Source organism: Styela clava, chromosome 3, assembly GCF_964204865.1.
Source record: "Styela clava chromosome 3, kaStyClav1.hap1.2, whole genome shotgun sequence".
NCBI lineage: Eukaryota > Metazoa > Chordata > Ascidiacea > Stolidobranchia > Styelidae > Styela > Styela clava.
The window spans coordinates 9,938,505-9,953,977 of record NC_135252.1 but is presented as its reverse complement, the minus strand read 5'-3'; the positions used below and the strand labels follow the sequence as shown (position 1 = coordinate 9,953,977).

The 15,473-nt window shown below is 32.7% G+C and overlaps 1 protein-coding gene across 1 annotated transcript in view; it reads left to right on the top strand.

Annotated features, from left to right (window-relative positions):
* Window positions 1-15,473, top strand: part of LOC120341800 (uncharacterized) — a 39,344-nt gene that overhangs the window by 10,920 nt on the left and 12,951 nt on the right. The window contains exons 3-13 of the mRNA XM_078110852.1: window positions 843-999; window positions 1,209-1,345; window positions 1,738-1,841; window positions 7,216-7,380; window positions 9,658-9,759; window positions 10,532-10,771; window positions 11,123-11,214; window positions 11,630-11,739; window positions 13,387-13,562; window positions 14,278-14,389; window positions 14,986-15,131. Of these exons, the coding sequence (XP_077966978.1) occupies window positions 843-999; window positions 1,209-1,345; window positions 1,738-1,841; window positions 7,216-7,380; window positions 9,658-9,759; window positions 10,532-10,771; window positions 11,123-11,214; window positions 11,630-11,739; window positions 13,387-13,562; window positions 14,278-14,389; window positions 14,986-15,131 (1,541 nt within the window). The remainder of the gene's footprint in view (window positions 1-842; window positions 1,000-1,208; window positions 1,346-1,737; window positions 1,842-7,215; window positions 7,381-9,657; window positions 9,760-10,531; window positions 10,772-11,122; window positions 11,215-11,629; window positions 11,740-13,386; window positions 13,563-14,277; window positions 14,390-14,985; window positions 15,132-15,473) is intronic.

Here is a 15,473-nt window from a genome sequence, read left to right as displayed (position 1 = left end):
AACTAAATTAGCTCATGTCACATTATTCAGAAATGGACTTTTTTATTTTCTGATCTTTTGTCATTTATGACCCTTTCGGAATCCATCCCTAACTAAACTCTTGACATTCACCTCTCTCTCAATATAGTTATTTTTACTGGTAACTTCAGGTCATTGCTAATTCATTTTATGATCGTTTACAATACACTAGTAGTTATAGTGTAAGAATAGATGTGCTAGTATTCAAATTCATTAATAATGATGCAATTCTATATTAGAATTTTTCTAATAATACTTGAACAGTTTGTTTCATCGCTGAAATTTTATCTGTCGTTTTTTTTTTGTTTATTTTAAACTTGTTTTCTTGCTTTTACATTAGTCATAAACCATAAGAGCTCAAATTATTTATTACAAAAATTACATTGTTAAACATTTGTATCGTTATGCGATTATTTTGTATTGTTAGGTTGTTATAATCTCAAATTGATGGATATTTCAAAAACAATATTAAATACATTTTTTTGATGTGCCTAAACAACTTTGTCAGCAGCATCTGCCATTAATAATTATTTATAATTTTTCATATTGAGTTTTGAGCCTTCTGCCGAGTAACCAAGTCTATTACCTGTAACTGGCCCACTCCGAAAAGTGACAGCCCGCCCCTGATTTATATTCGTGAGCAAAACATACCTATATCGATGAAATGAGCAGACTCTCCTGGCAAAATTGATGTTTCACATTTATAGGTAGTTAACATGTGCTATTCCATGCTTCTGTGATTGTTGACTCGCATAATTTTCTCATGATATTGAAAGTTCTATTGGTGGATTGTTTAATTGATATTATTACGTTTTAATTAACAGTTGATGAAAATGTAGTGTCTGCGGATGAATCTGCGATGGAATCAGTTGGTGGTATAAAAGAAGATGGAAATAATAATGTAAATGAACCACAGACTCCACAAGATTTAGAAAAGTTGAAACTTGCTTTGCAACAGCAACTGGAGTATTATTTTTCAAGGTACAATGCTAGATGAATTTTTTGCATATCAATATCGAGAATTGTTTCATTGTTTAATCGTGAGATTTCGAAGTACAGTAACTTTTGATCCCATTACTTTGTAGTCGAAATTCATTACAAACAATTCCATTGAATGAATTGCATTTATGGTATCTTTTCCTTATATGGTGTTTCTTGCTGTTTTTAATTCAAACTACTTTTATATACAGCGAAAACCTTACCAGAGATCAGTATCTTGTTTCACAAATGGACGATCAGCATTATGTGCCGATATGGACAATTGCCAATTTTAATTTGGTTAAAAATCTAACCACTGACATCGATTTAATAACTGATGTATTGAGAGGTATGTATTTTATCATGGTCCAAAATGGATTACTTTTTCATTTTTTGTAATGAAGTCGGGGAAAATTCTCACCAATTTTAATAATTTATGATTATAGGAATCAACTGAAAATTTCAGAGTTTTAAAAGAATATTACCGGTACTTCTTTCTCTCTTGGAACTTCGGTCCATACACAGATATTTTTTGCCATGCCTATTGAGCTGGGTTATGCAGATGTAGGTAGCCTGATGCAAAGCCGCATTCGGTCATAAAGACTCATCAACTGTCTTTTCCTGAAAGACCGAATCTCATGCTAAATAATGATACATCATTATTTTTAATTTCTCTGTTGGTTATTGTGTATCTTTTAACATTTTTGTACAACTTGACAGTTGTATATTTTTTTTCAATAGCTTCAAGCCTCGTCCAGGTAGATGACAAAAACGAAAAGGTCAGACCAAATCAAACCAAGTATGCGCTCATATTGAGGGAAATACCAGGAGCAACACCAGTTGAGGTATGAATAGCTCTGAATCAATATATTGTTTACTTTATATATAACAAATTCCCAATTCATAAAATAATATTAGACTGATTTAATAAGAGTCTTGCTTCACAATAACATAAATATATTTTTGGGACGTTTCATATGACCAAAGTCAAACTTCCTCAGATAAATATTTATGTCAAACGAAATGTCACAGAAATACATTTGTGTTGATAGTTGTCTTCACTCGCACTACGGTTGATTGTATTATTTCGTTTTGTTAATTTCTGGCAACATTGCCTGTTCGTTCACTTCATTTACTTGATTGCATATTTAAATTATTAGTCGTTAATATTTTATTCGTATCAGATGTATAATAAAAGTGGGAAATTATTTTTGTGTAATAATCTTTGGGTGAACATCTAAATATAACAATATATTTCGTTGAAAATGATGCATGCCACTTCTAATTTATCTTTTCCAAATTTTCATCCTAATTTGGGATTGTGAATTCATTTTTAAAACAAGTATGAAATTCATGTTATTATTTTTTATCTTACTGTAGTACTAGAGTACAACAATTTCTGAGTGACTCGTTTTTGTATTCAATCATCTTCACGTTACAAGAATGGTTCACATTCCAGTGCCCTGCCCTCGAGTGACATTGGTAGCTTTTAATATGTGTTTATGAATAATTCAAATTGTTAGTATGAGAAAATCATATCCCTTAGTGATAGTTCAGTTTCTGAACTAACCTGAAATAGACCATAAACTAAACAGGGTATACAGAGCATGAATTGGTTGAACTCGATAGGAACCCACTGTTGGATACTAAAATGACGTTTTGGGAATTAGTGATTGTTTACAAAACAATCTCGAATATTTGTGCAATCAAAATAAAAACAATTGTTCAATAGTAGTAAATTATCACCAATTTTAGTATATTGAGCTGTTATTTTGCTATTGCCAACCATAATAAAATCATTGAATATTAATAGTAAGTTGTCCATTATATGGAAAGCCATCCGAAATTTGATAATAGTGTAACAAATAACGGTATATATATATAATTAATATAGGCTTGAATATACAATATAGGCTCACGAACAGGTCAGGTGGAGAGCACATGCTGAAAACTGTACAAAAACTGAGGCCAGAAGTTGTTGTACTAAACTTGTGGCTCGTGTGTGGTTGCATGCATCTGTGCATTTGCATCTGGACCTATTTATAGTTGCACAGATGAATTTTTGACCAACTGCTAGGATGGATTTTATCATTTATATCAGGGGTGGCCAACCTGCTTTCGACCGCGATCGACTAAAATCTTCAAAATAGCTCATGATCGACTGATCGGTAATAAGGTCATAAACAAAAATTAATGTATACTGAACACGCATATAACTGCACTCACGTATTCCACTGCTGCCAATAAGCTCGGCTCTGCGGTCCCATTCTTAATAAAATTGCCACAAAAATTTGCATCTTTATGCCCCATTCGATTTGTTAATTTGATTATGTAATGGAGTAAATGTTTCATCATTTATTTTAGATTTATTCAAAGCACACAATTAAAATCTAGGGGCTGTCTAATTTTTAGTCGTAAGTGTTTTCAATTCCTTAAAAAACCTTGAAAAGTACCCATGTATTATATAAAAAGCGAATAAATAATATTCTCAAACCATAAATTATACATTTCAAACTTCAGTATCTAATTTATAATTTTCTTCAAGTCCGATTCTTTGGTCGCTTGGAATTAGAGAAAAAATAGGGCATTCTGATGCCACTGCTACCGTTGCGAATAAAATTTACCACACTACTCCTGGATTAAAACAATAACTTTTGCACAGTGCAGAAATTGTTGTAGGATCATTGGTCAGTCACGACAGATGATATTCAGTACGTTCATTCCTAAAACTTGGCAGTAGTGAAACTTTTATGGGTCACATAATAATATGCTTCATCGGGCTTGTCCATACCCAATCAATGCATGTGTATATCGTATTTTGCGCATGTACAGTAGGCCTACTATATTCTTCCTGTTTCAAAACACACAACAAGTGCTGTATGAAATTGGTTTTTGGGGTATGTTATTAAATTTACTTGACATCGCGATCGACTACTCGAGACGTGGCGATCGACCGGTCGATCACGATCGACGTGTCGCGATCGACGTGTTGGCCACCGCTGATTTATATCATCATGTATTTGGTAAATTATAGAAGCGAACTAATAAAATGTCTTTGAATTTATTCTTATTCTTCTGGTCGAACAAGTAGAAAGGAGAATTTGGCATCATTAGGTTTGATTTTTGAACAAAAGAGAACCTATAGATCATTTTGTCTTTTTGTATTTTTCTTTTTGTTGTTGGGGAAAAAATTGCTCTCCTCGATAACTACTGGACCAATTGCTTTATTAAAATTGTCAGTGGTTAAAGATTGTTGTTGTCACTATTACTTTTAATTAATTCGTAACCACCTGTCGGTTTTCTATTTATCGTTTTGTGTAATGACGTCTTTAAAATTAAAAATTGGCCACCATGTGGTGGTTTCGTGATCGCATCTCAGCGAACTGGTGGTCAGATTACCAGTACTGTGAAAGATTTGAGGCTACTTGGTATTGGTCTTCGTTTCCGTATATTTGATCATTGCCCTCCTCTTCAATTAATTTTGTATTTGAATGGATCTGAATGATTTTTTTTTTTAATAAAATCATATTTGCCATAAATAATAAGAATTTCATTGTTAAAAAAGCAAATTTACAAATGACTTGTTCAAGTAATATTGTGAATGTTTGCCTATTTGATACATCATGACGAAACTTTCTGTAATAAGAGTTTTGTTATTTTACTTGCGTGCAAGGGGCAGACACCATAAGTTGGGATTATGCGATTAATAAATTATTTATCTGCGGCCTTGAACGTTGAATTGAATCTTATTTTCTAGGTCAGACAGTATCTAATCGGAAACTCAAAACCACATTTAGATTCTTTAAATGATTTCAAAATGACTTGCGTATTACGCTATGTATGAAAATTTTCATTAATCGATATTTTCTTTCAATAAATATTAGTGTATTGGTTTGACCTTAATTTAAAAAAAGAGATCCCAGTAATTGAGAATAATTGAAAATGAGTCATCTTTGAAATATCTTTACATTATTTACTTCTATTTTGTTGGCTTCAAATTTAGTATCAACTCATTAAATGATAAACCAGTTGTTATGTTAGCATTTCAGAATGCTGAAGAATCAACTTAATAGATGTTTTGTGATTTCAAATTTGAACATTAATTTTATCTCACTTGGTGCTGTTTTTTCATATTTCACAACACAGCAAGATTGACAATACATTCACTATTAATAAAATTACAGAATACTTTTAAAAGTATGTTCAGAAAAGTTAATTTTTTTTTTATATGCCCAGCAAGCTTTCCGAATGAATCTGAATTTAATTCAAATTGCTGAAGAAAGCTTTTCCCCTTTCTATTGCCACTGGTCTAATCTTAATAGAGGGGGGGGGGGGGGGGGGTATATTGAGCATATGGGGTTAATTGAGTACAAGGTATAAAAACCTCGCTAACTTTTTTGTATGTTGAGTGAATGGTTTATACTTTGTAGCAACAATAGTTCATATCCTATGCTTCCATTTCATTGCGTATAACTCACTTGCCTACTAATGATAAAATTGTTTTAAATGTTTGTATGTGAAATTTTTTTTGTTCACGAAAAAAATTGTTTTGAAAACTTTCACGTGACACCTTTCTGATAGTATATTTTAAACTTTTTGTGATGCCTTTTAGTAACTTAGTGAAGACTCTCTTTGCCCCAGTAGATAATTTTTGTGTAACTCATTGACTTTTTGTTTCATTGATGTTTGAAAAAATCGAGGTAAATTGAGTCTGTCGTAAATTTACCGTGGGGTAAATTGGGTATATGCATAAATGGCCTCTCCCACTGCTATAACACAGGATTATGAGGTTCTGTGTGACTATTTTGAGCCCTAACACTTTTTTGTAGCCTTTATCATGTCCATCTTTCAATATAGGCTTCTATTTTTCATGAATATGAGTGTAAATTCACAATGGGCAATCGTAGGTTTTTGTGAAAGCAGTTCTTTCCTTGTAACTAAAAAAAAATTGTAAAAAAGAAAGCTGTGGACAAGCCAAGCACAGAGTCCTACTCCACCAGTAAGCTTAGTGCATTTACAAAGGCTTTAGTTGACGTAATCACACTCACTGTCATCCCCGAAAACATGTAGTAATAATAAAAAAACAGCCGCCCCAGAAAAAGAATTCAGGCGAAAACTATATAACATCAGTTGAAAGTATATACCATTATACTGATAGGATAGACTTAAACGGATATGATTGGTAGAAAAAAGAAAAGCAGCAAAGAGAAAGATCATAATATTAGTTCAGAAAAGCAGTAACAGAGTCAGAATTAGATTGGGCTTTATTGACGATGAGACAGAATATGAAACAGAATTCTCACATTGTACAGCTGATTATAACAGAGGACTAACTATAAGTAGCATATTCTGACATTAATGAAATCAAGACCTTGACTGGCTGGTTGAAATACGGGGAAAGGGAATTCCTTGGCCAAGTTGTCCTCACCAATGTATATAAAATGAACTTTGTATGATACCAGTGTATGAAAGAGCTCAAAGATTTTGTGTTAGATTTAACCCAAAATAGGAACATAAAAAGTATCTCTATCAAGGAAGTTGTAGGCCAAGTCAAACCACCCATTTCTAGTCCATAGTGAACTCGTATTTAAACTAAAAGCCTATTTGTGGTAAAAAGTTTATGGAAACCATAATCGCGATCTATCATATCAAGTTTAAAGTGATGTCAGATAATTATGTTCCAAGGTTTTTGTAATTACTATTTTTTAAAATAAACTATATGTACCCAAGTTTCTCATGAAGGTCTTTGATTTGGTTCTAGGGCTTTCTTAGATTTGATTTAACTGGTAGATGTCAGTATACTCAATTATCCTCAAAAAATGAGGTAAATTGAGTACACTGACTTCCAAAAAAAAATTGCATTTTAAGGTGACTTGAATACATTGAATAAGACTCAAACTGTTATGCAAGGAAGTACAGGGTCAGAATGTTACAATGAAACCATAATTTCACGGAGAATCGATTTCACTCAGATTTTACATCGGTTCAAATGTCAAAAACTACTCAAATAGCCCCACCCCCCCCTATAGGTACCTTTTACATATCTTCAATTGTTTTTATGCATCGATATTTATGCATTATTCTTATTTATCGATACACCCAAATATTCCAGCCTATTTAAATCAGTGTTGACTCGTTTTAGTTGCTTTCTTAATTCAGTAAGTCATTTACAATGCTTTCATTGTTGAACTTACATTATTTTTGATTCTGTTATTACAGGATGTCGAAGCACTTTTCAATGGTGAAGAATGTCCGAAGTTCATTTCTTGTGAGTTTGCTGCGAATACAAGCTGGTACGTTACTTTCGAGACAGAATCTGATGCACAGGATGCTTATAGACATTTACGAGAGAAAGTGAAAACCTTTTTAGGAAGACCTATCATGGTATGATATTGAAATTCTTTTTTTGTTTTTATTAAAAAAGTAAAATTTATATAATGCTTTACATGGTTCTGATCAGGGATGTATGATTTCAAATCATTTTTGTAATCTAATTTAGAATTTTAAAATATATTCAATAAATATATTTTAACTAGACTAACTAGAATTTTATAGGCCTATGACAAGTGTTTATGAAAACCTTGCAGGCAAATTCTCAAAATGACCAAAATAAAACAGTATGTGTCGATTTTCAATTGTGTTGTAAATAGAAATGAAATATAGCCTCGTCCCAGAAAATAATTACCGTATTTATAAAATATAATTTTTGCTTTGTAATTGGGCCATTTTAAAAGGAACGAATTTTTTCAAAAGAATTCTAAATTATTTGGTTTTCTTCATTTGTTTATATATAAATGTTAATATGGCACCTCTATCACTTAAAAATTCCTCTTATCACTTAAACTTTGTCAAAAGCATTTCTCATTGTGACCAGTTAGGCTATAAGAGTATTGGTCTGCTACTGTACCGGTATTGTTTCAACTCAGACAAAAGAGAACAGACAGAGCAGGGCTTCTCAGTTTCTGTTAACAATAGACTGATTTCTTTCACAAGAGTCTGATTGACATGAAAAATTATCAACTCGAGGAAATCATTCAGTCTGTTTTTTACTTACATTTCAAAAAATGTCACAACACAATCTATATCTTTTTTCTGTTTCAAGTTTCTGTTCAACTGTTTCAAAAACTGATATTCAGAATATTCTAAAATCAAAAAAATTGCTCCTTTTTACCCATCCTTAGTTTATACTATTCACTCAGACTTTACTAATTAAATTTTTTATTGAACTTGTCTCTGCTTTGCCTTTGCCAAATAATTGTGGTCTTTTGAGGTTGATTTATACTTCCAATTTTGTTTCACCTTAAACATGTTTTGGGCAAATTTGTACAGCTGTACCTATCAGTGTTTTTGTCTCTCACAATGGCGACAAATCTAATATGCTAAGGCGGGTCATCAAGTCCACAAAGATCATAAATTTTATTTAATTGTGAAATTAATTGATTTGATAGTTTAAAAAAATAAGCTTTGGTTGGTTAACCTCAATTCTAACTGACCGTCCTATTGTGATGTAATAAATGTTTGAATCTGTGTAGTATAATGTTACAGAAACACTTCAATAGTGATTACTCGATATCCTGATTTCCTTTATTCAGCTTATTTATTATCCAATATAGATAGGGCAATGTTTATTGTACGATTTCACTACTGTTGTATGGATGAAAATCCAGCTTTATTCCTGAAAATCTAGTTTTGTGTTAATGTAAATTTACGTTCTGAATTAATTTTTAAATAAATAATATTCAAATAAGGAGAAAAGATAAAAATTGAAATAATTTAAAATGCTGGACATACTTCAATGGCGATAAATATGCATTTTAACGGTATTAGGATGCAGCCACTGATATCAAACAATATATAAGTGGTTTTCCTTTAATTTTTGTGTACGTCTTACGCACTTCAAAACGTGTACCTAAATAACGACACTTATTTCACTTGGGTACTCCCCTACCCCTAGTATGTGAACCAAGATGGCGAAAACCGGATTGTAGTGTTTGTACCAGGTTAGGGTTACGCCATAATGGTATTTTAATTTTCCTTATTTTTATTCTATTACGAGCTCGGGGACTAGCCTAGTGACTCCCGTAGTATTTGTACTTATTATGGCCTAACCCTAACCTGGTACCGATACTACGTTCTGGTGTCCGCCATCATCTTGGTTCACATACTTTGGGAGTACCTTCAATTCAATCAATTGTATACATAATAAAGATTGAGCACCTTGTGGCGGTTCCGCTTTCGCAGTATTCATGGAGATTGCCATACCGGTGGTCCACCGTGACCAATTGCATACCCCTACAATTTTGTTTTGGTCTTCATGTCAATATATTCGAGCATTGCTCTTTTGATGAATGATCAAGAGGCAGCTGAGATGTGCGATTTGGTAGACATAGTCTCACGGTGTGCTCGTTGTTCGAGTTTCAAATTCCTGTTTGAGTACCCCAGCATTTTTGATTAGAGTTTTTTGGTAGACTATTGAATTGTTTGAGTATCGAGTCGTGTGACTATCGAGGTATCACTGTATTTGGAATACAAGTTTTGAAATACGTCAAAAATATTCACTTATATTCAATAAATATGACCCGTGTGAATGTATATATTCATTTTGGTCATCTTAGTGAAATATATCCGAAGTAATAAACCTTTCCAATAATTTTCATAAAGGCACGGATTAAGTCAAGGACACATCATCTCAGCACGTACAGTAGCTCAAAAATCTCTAATATCAATCAACAAAAAGTTCAACAACCTACTATGCCAGGCCAGGTAAGAGAATATTGTCATGAACTCGTTTGCACCTTCTTATTGTTCTCATGTCTAAGGTTCACTTCCTTTGTTATTTATATTGACCGTTTTTCAATGAAGTATGCTTATTTATTCATAGTACTTGTGTATTATATATATTATGGTTCTCTTACAGCATTTTCAAAATCTATCACCTGTCTATGACTGAGATTACTAACTACAATAAAAAACTATTAATACCATTCTCTTTGCTATATTCCCAAATACAAAACAAATTATGTATTGCTTTATTTATATTGATCGTTTGATATATTTTGACCCAAGTTGGTTAGTTATATTCCTCACACAAAATATTGCCGAAACAATTTTTAGTTTTGTTTAATTTGTGTATGATATATATTAAGTGCTGCTATTGTTGGAAAAATAAAAAAACGTTTCCCGCATAGCATGTACAGTTATGTGTAACTTGTAAGTTAGGGCTAGGTACGGCATGTTGAAGGGTACTCCTGTAGTATGAGTACCAGGTTAGGGTTAGGCCATAATAATTTCATTCGGATTTCCTTGTTTTAGTTCTATTTCAAGTTTGGGGACTGTTTGTATAAACCAGGTGAAAATATACCTTTTCCATAGCTTTTAGTCCCTTTACACAACTTGATGTAAAGTGGGCGAACAAAATTAATTACCTCAATATTGGTACACATACTTCTGGAGCGTCTGTTGAAGAATAAACACCGTTTTTTACTTCAATATTGACTGAATTTACCAAAATCAAATTGTATTTTCTACATTTCAGATTGTGAGTCCATCTTATATTCAGTCACCGATGAATGTGTTTCCACAACCTGGTCCTCCTTATGCACAAGCAGCTGGAGGCCAACAACCTCCTTTCATTGCTGCCATAGCAACACAACCACCTGGTTCTACCAGTCCTCATAGCTCATCTGTATCTACGACAGCTGCTCCAGCACAGGTCTATGTTATGCCACCTGGTGGTCAGCCGTGGTCTCCGTTCCTCAATCACCCCCCTGACATGGTGGGTTTTTATTATGTGTGTATGATGTAATAGTCTCTCAAATCTTTTTCATTGTAAATTGCAATCAGTGTTTGGCTGGAGTTAGAAGCTATCTTATTAGTGATGAATATGATAATTCTACCCTTCTTGAGTTTCCCTGTTTTATGGTGCATTGGGACATATACTATATTTTTACACACATTTTCGTTCAAGAAACAATACCCTTCAAGCTCTGGAATTTCTGCGTCTGTCTGAAACAAATTGCACATTATGAGGCATAATGCGCTTATCTTTTATTCTAATATGTACAAGTTTAGTAATTTCTTTTTGAACCAAAGTAATATTATTTAACCTTGTGTTTAACTTTGACAGCCATTTGCAAATCAGGCTTTTGGAAATGCAGTTTATCATCCTGTTCCACAACAACCTGTTGCCCCTAATTTTATGGGAGGACCAGGCAAAAGGTATGTTAAGTTTTATATCTTTATTTGAAGCAGTTTCAAACCATGTGAATACTTGGTGTCGAAGGTTTGGTTCCATCAAGATTTCTCCAGGATTGGCAAATTATCTTTACCAAGAGATGAGATCAAACAGATGAATTAGTTATTCATTGATAGTCATTCCTTGTTTGAAGTTATAATAATTATTTTTATCTCATTACTCATGCCAACGTGTGTGTGCCTTGTGCCAAGAATCCAGTCCTACTGAAAATACTTGCTACTTACGTATCAGTGGATACACACAAAGAACCTTGTCCGGTGTTAAGGTGTGGAAACATTGTATAAAAAAAAACTTGTTTCTGATCTACTACTCTTGAGTCTGTGAATTACCTTGGTAGAAACAATATTGATTACTGATTTTTCTTATTGTTAATAATAGGAATGCGATGTACAATGGAAAAGGATATATGAACAATAATTATATAAGTGGCGAGATGCATGGAGGAAGAAACATGCAACAGGACAATCAAATTATGCAACTCCAACCAAGTTAATACCTAATTTTTATATTTATCGTCAATTTAGTTTATTTTCATATTTGCCGGTGTACTCATAGAGTTTTAGATAAAGTTCCATCAAATTATCTTTGTGACGCTTGAAATTGCCCTCCGAATGATTTAAATGCAAAATGTCAACCATTTTGTTCCGGTACATACTGTTTGCCTACAGGTTTGTATGTTGTTCAAATTGAAAGTGTTTCAATCATGCGAGTCAATAAGCTGATACGGGGTATCTGCAGCATTGCTCAAATAATTTGATATCATGGGTAAATTTTCCCTATTTATCACGAGAGGGCCATACACAAGTAGCTGGGTGAAACCACGGGCCGCGCCTCAATTTAAGATAGCATTCCTAATTAGTTGCAGGCACAAAAAAATTGTTTATTTTTGTTATTGATTTTACGACATTGTTAGGGGTCTTTGCAGAAATGGTGAGTTAAAACACATAAATTTCTAAGGTAAACTGTTATTCAGTGGCACTCAGGCACTGGTAGAAGCTTTGCGACGCAAAGATAGTGGAATTGCTCGTACGTACCAGATTGATTAAACCAAAAACTTGTTTCGTTGGCACATCATTCAAAATTGGCACTTCTCCACAGGCTACACAATTTTTTTGGGGGGTTGCATTTGGCCTGCAGGCTGCAGTTTGCACAACTCTTGTATAAATGATAAACCAAATTGTGTTTTTTTTGTTTCATTAAGTCGGTATCATATGCAGGATGTCCAAAATGAGTTGAATATTTAATTATGTTAAAAATTAATGGTATTCGAATTGATATGCTCAATAATTTGCAAGTGATCTAGAAATTTATCATCCTCACAGTTTACAGATGAACCTAAAATATGCGTTCAACTTAATTATCACATCGAATTTCTATAAATATATATTGAGCTGGACAAATATCTCGTTATAAAATGACTCAATTTGAAATATTTTCCTGGTTTGAAATTTCATTTTTAAAATATCTAAATGGACATAATTAGATCCTGGCCAACCTTGTTAAAGTTTCTTATATTACGCTATTATGCTTTTCAGTTTTGAATTATCATGCAATTTTCAAATTGTCTATGATGAGTAAATTAGTATTGATTTGAGTCATGTATGACTCTTATCGCGCGGGATATTATTAAATTGATTTTGGTTCATAACTTTGTGACACTTTTCATCACTATTTGATGTTTGAAATTGCTCAATTCAGGAATCATTTGGACAAGTCTCGTTCGAAAAATTATTATTTAAAGTCTTATTGCATCATCAAAAATGTCTTTGAGTTTTGAAACCCTCAAGAGTGTGGACAACCATTACCAATCAAATAGCTGTTTATCTGAATTTTCGTCATTTTCAAGCTCAAACTCATTGATTATACATGGCTTATTAATGTTCATTGTTGAACATGACCCTATTTAGAATATATCTAACATACCTTGTTTTGGATTTTTTTTTAAATGTATTTGAAAAAAAAGTCGATTTTAGCTTACTTTGAAATAGTCAACTATTGAATGAATTCAAATGAAGATTTGCACAAAAAATTTTTATCAGCCTATTTTTCTAGTACAATTAAGCATATTCAATTTAATTGTAATATGTTTTATATCTATTTCTGGTAGAATATACCTTTTTCATTTCCTTTCCTAGTGAATCCCTCAACACCAGACTCTCGTCCACATTATCTTCCAGCTGTGCCTCATGCACAAATGCCAATAAAAATGCAGATGAACGGACAACAGAATATGTATCAATCACCACCTGTAATACAAGGTCAATATTATGGAAAAAATCCTCCACCGATGAATAAACCAAATGGAAAACAGGTAGAGTTTCTATTTTGTAGCTGAAATGGTTTCGATATTCAGATGTGGAAGGGTTCCACGAGGTTTTGGAGTTGTTAGGTATTCGTCAGGTACTGTTAAAAGGGTTTTACTACACTTCACATTGATTAAACAATTTCAAATTCTCAGTAATTTGAGATGGTTCAAGCATCTAGTCTAGGATAGGCTATCACTTTTTTATTTTCAATTTTTTTTGCGAGTTCTCGAGGACCATTATTTTCCCCACAATTTGGTATTTTATTTTAATTTATAGGAAAACTTATACATGAATATTGAAACTTGCTTCTGTCTTCTTGATTAAATTTCTTCTCAGTTTTTCTCGTATCCGTGGAGTGAAATTAAAGCTATATGCGCCACCACAAATTAAAGCTATATAAGTTATTTTGCTTATAAATATGTGATATATTTAACATTTTTCAATTTCACAATTTCAAATCTTACTCGAATCTGGTGCACATAACTGCTGGTCATTTATGGCTTTCTCCACCATTACGACCCTGAATCTGAAACGAATAACTTGCTCACTAATCCCATACCCGACATAGACTGAGGACTGGATGAGAAGACATGTTCGCCATATGATTAGTTCATATTATCCCCTTTCCTCTCCCTCAGGATAAATATGTAAATCCTCCTACTGTCGAACAACCCAGCTAACTCTTCATATTTGAAAGCTAACTCTTCATATTTCATTCAGGGTGGGAATATGTCAATGGCAAATAACGGAGGAAGATTTAATCGTAACTCTTATAATAATTCGTATCATTCACAACACGACAATGATGTCAGTCCAAGGTTTCAAAAGAAAGGTTTGTAACCTATTTCTATATTTTATGTTCATTCATAAGTTCATAACATACAAATTTTATTGATGATATTTTGTATAATATCGAATTAATCTTATTGGATTGGTGTTAATTTCTTTCCAAGTTTTCGTTCTTCAAATTTGTTTTATTGGGTTTGAACATTTAAAGTATCTTTCTTAATAAGCATTGATATTGTTAACGAGAATAGTTCAATTAACTTCTATTTTTTCGTTTTTAATTTTGACCCACCCCCGAAAGATGTTAACATTCTAAATTAATAATTTAATTAATTAATTCTAAAATTGGAAAAACTCTAGTGAAATTCTGCAAATTTGAAATAAATATATATCAACTACCATGAAACCAGACCTTGAGAGCCTAGTTGAGAGTATGCCATTTTGCTATTTTAAGAATAGAACCCATAGTTGTCGAACTCTTCGCAGCTAAAAGTCATTCCCAAGCAAAATTATAAAAATTATAAATTTCATTATATTGGTGGCCAAGGCCTGAATTTCGAAATTCAAATTCCCCACGGCTCTTATATGGCACACTGTAGAATAACAGTCAATTCAAGTTCTCAAAACAGTGATGATATTCAGGTATGCAACCATCTCACCAACATCAACGGTACAGCACGTCGCGTAGCAATGCTAACAATCAATCACAGGATTACACAAGACACAACTCTGAAAATGGATTATTATATCAAAATGGACCTCATGGAAATATGAGTCTTGAAGCTTATGTAAGTCACTTTCTCATCTTCATATCAGTGAGATTTGAATTTTTGCTTTTTCTATTGATATTTAAACTTTTCACCAAAAAATATATTCCTTCGGTATAATTGATTTGAATTATGGACTTATGGACAATCCCTTTGCAAAATTTTTTTTTTCTAAGTTTATTTCTGATTACGGCTTCAACAAATCTTTTATTAAGACTTTTTGCAACCTCATTTTTGCATGCATATTTTTGTCTTCTGATCAATTTCTTGAAGCCTTGCTCTAAACAAACATTTAATAAAACATCATACTCACACACACTAAATCTAAGGTTGTTAATATAAAGAGTAGTATTACTATTATGG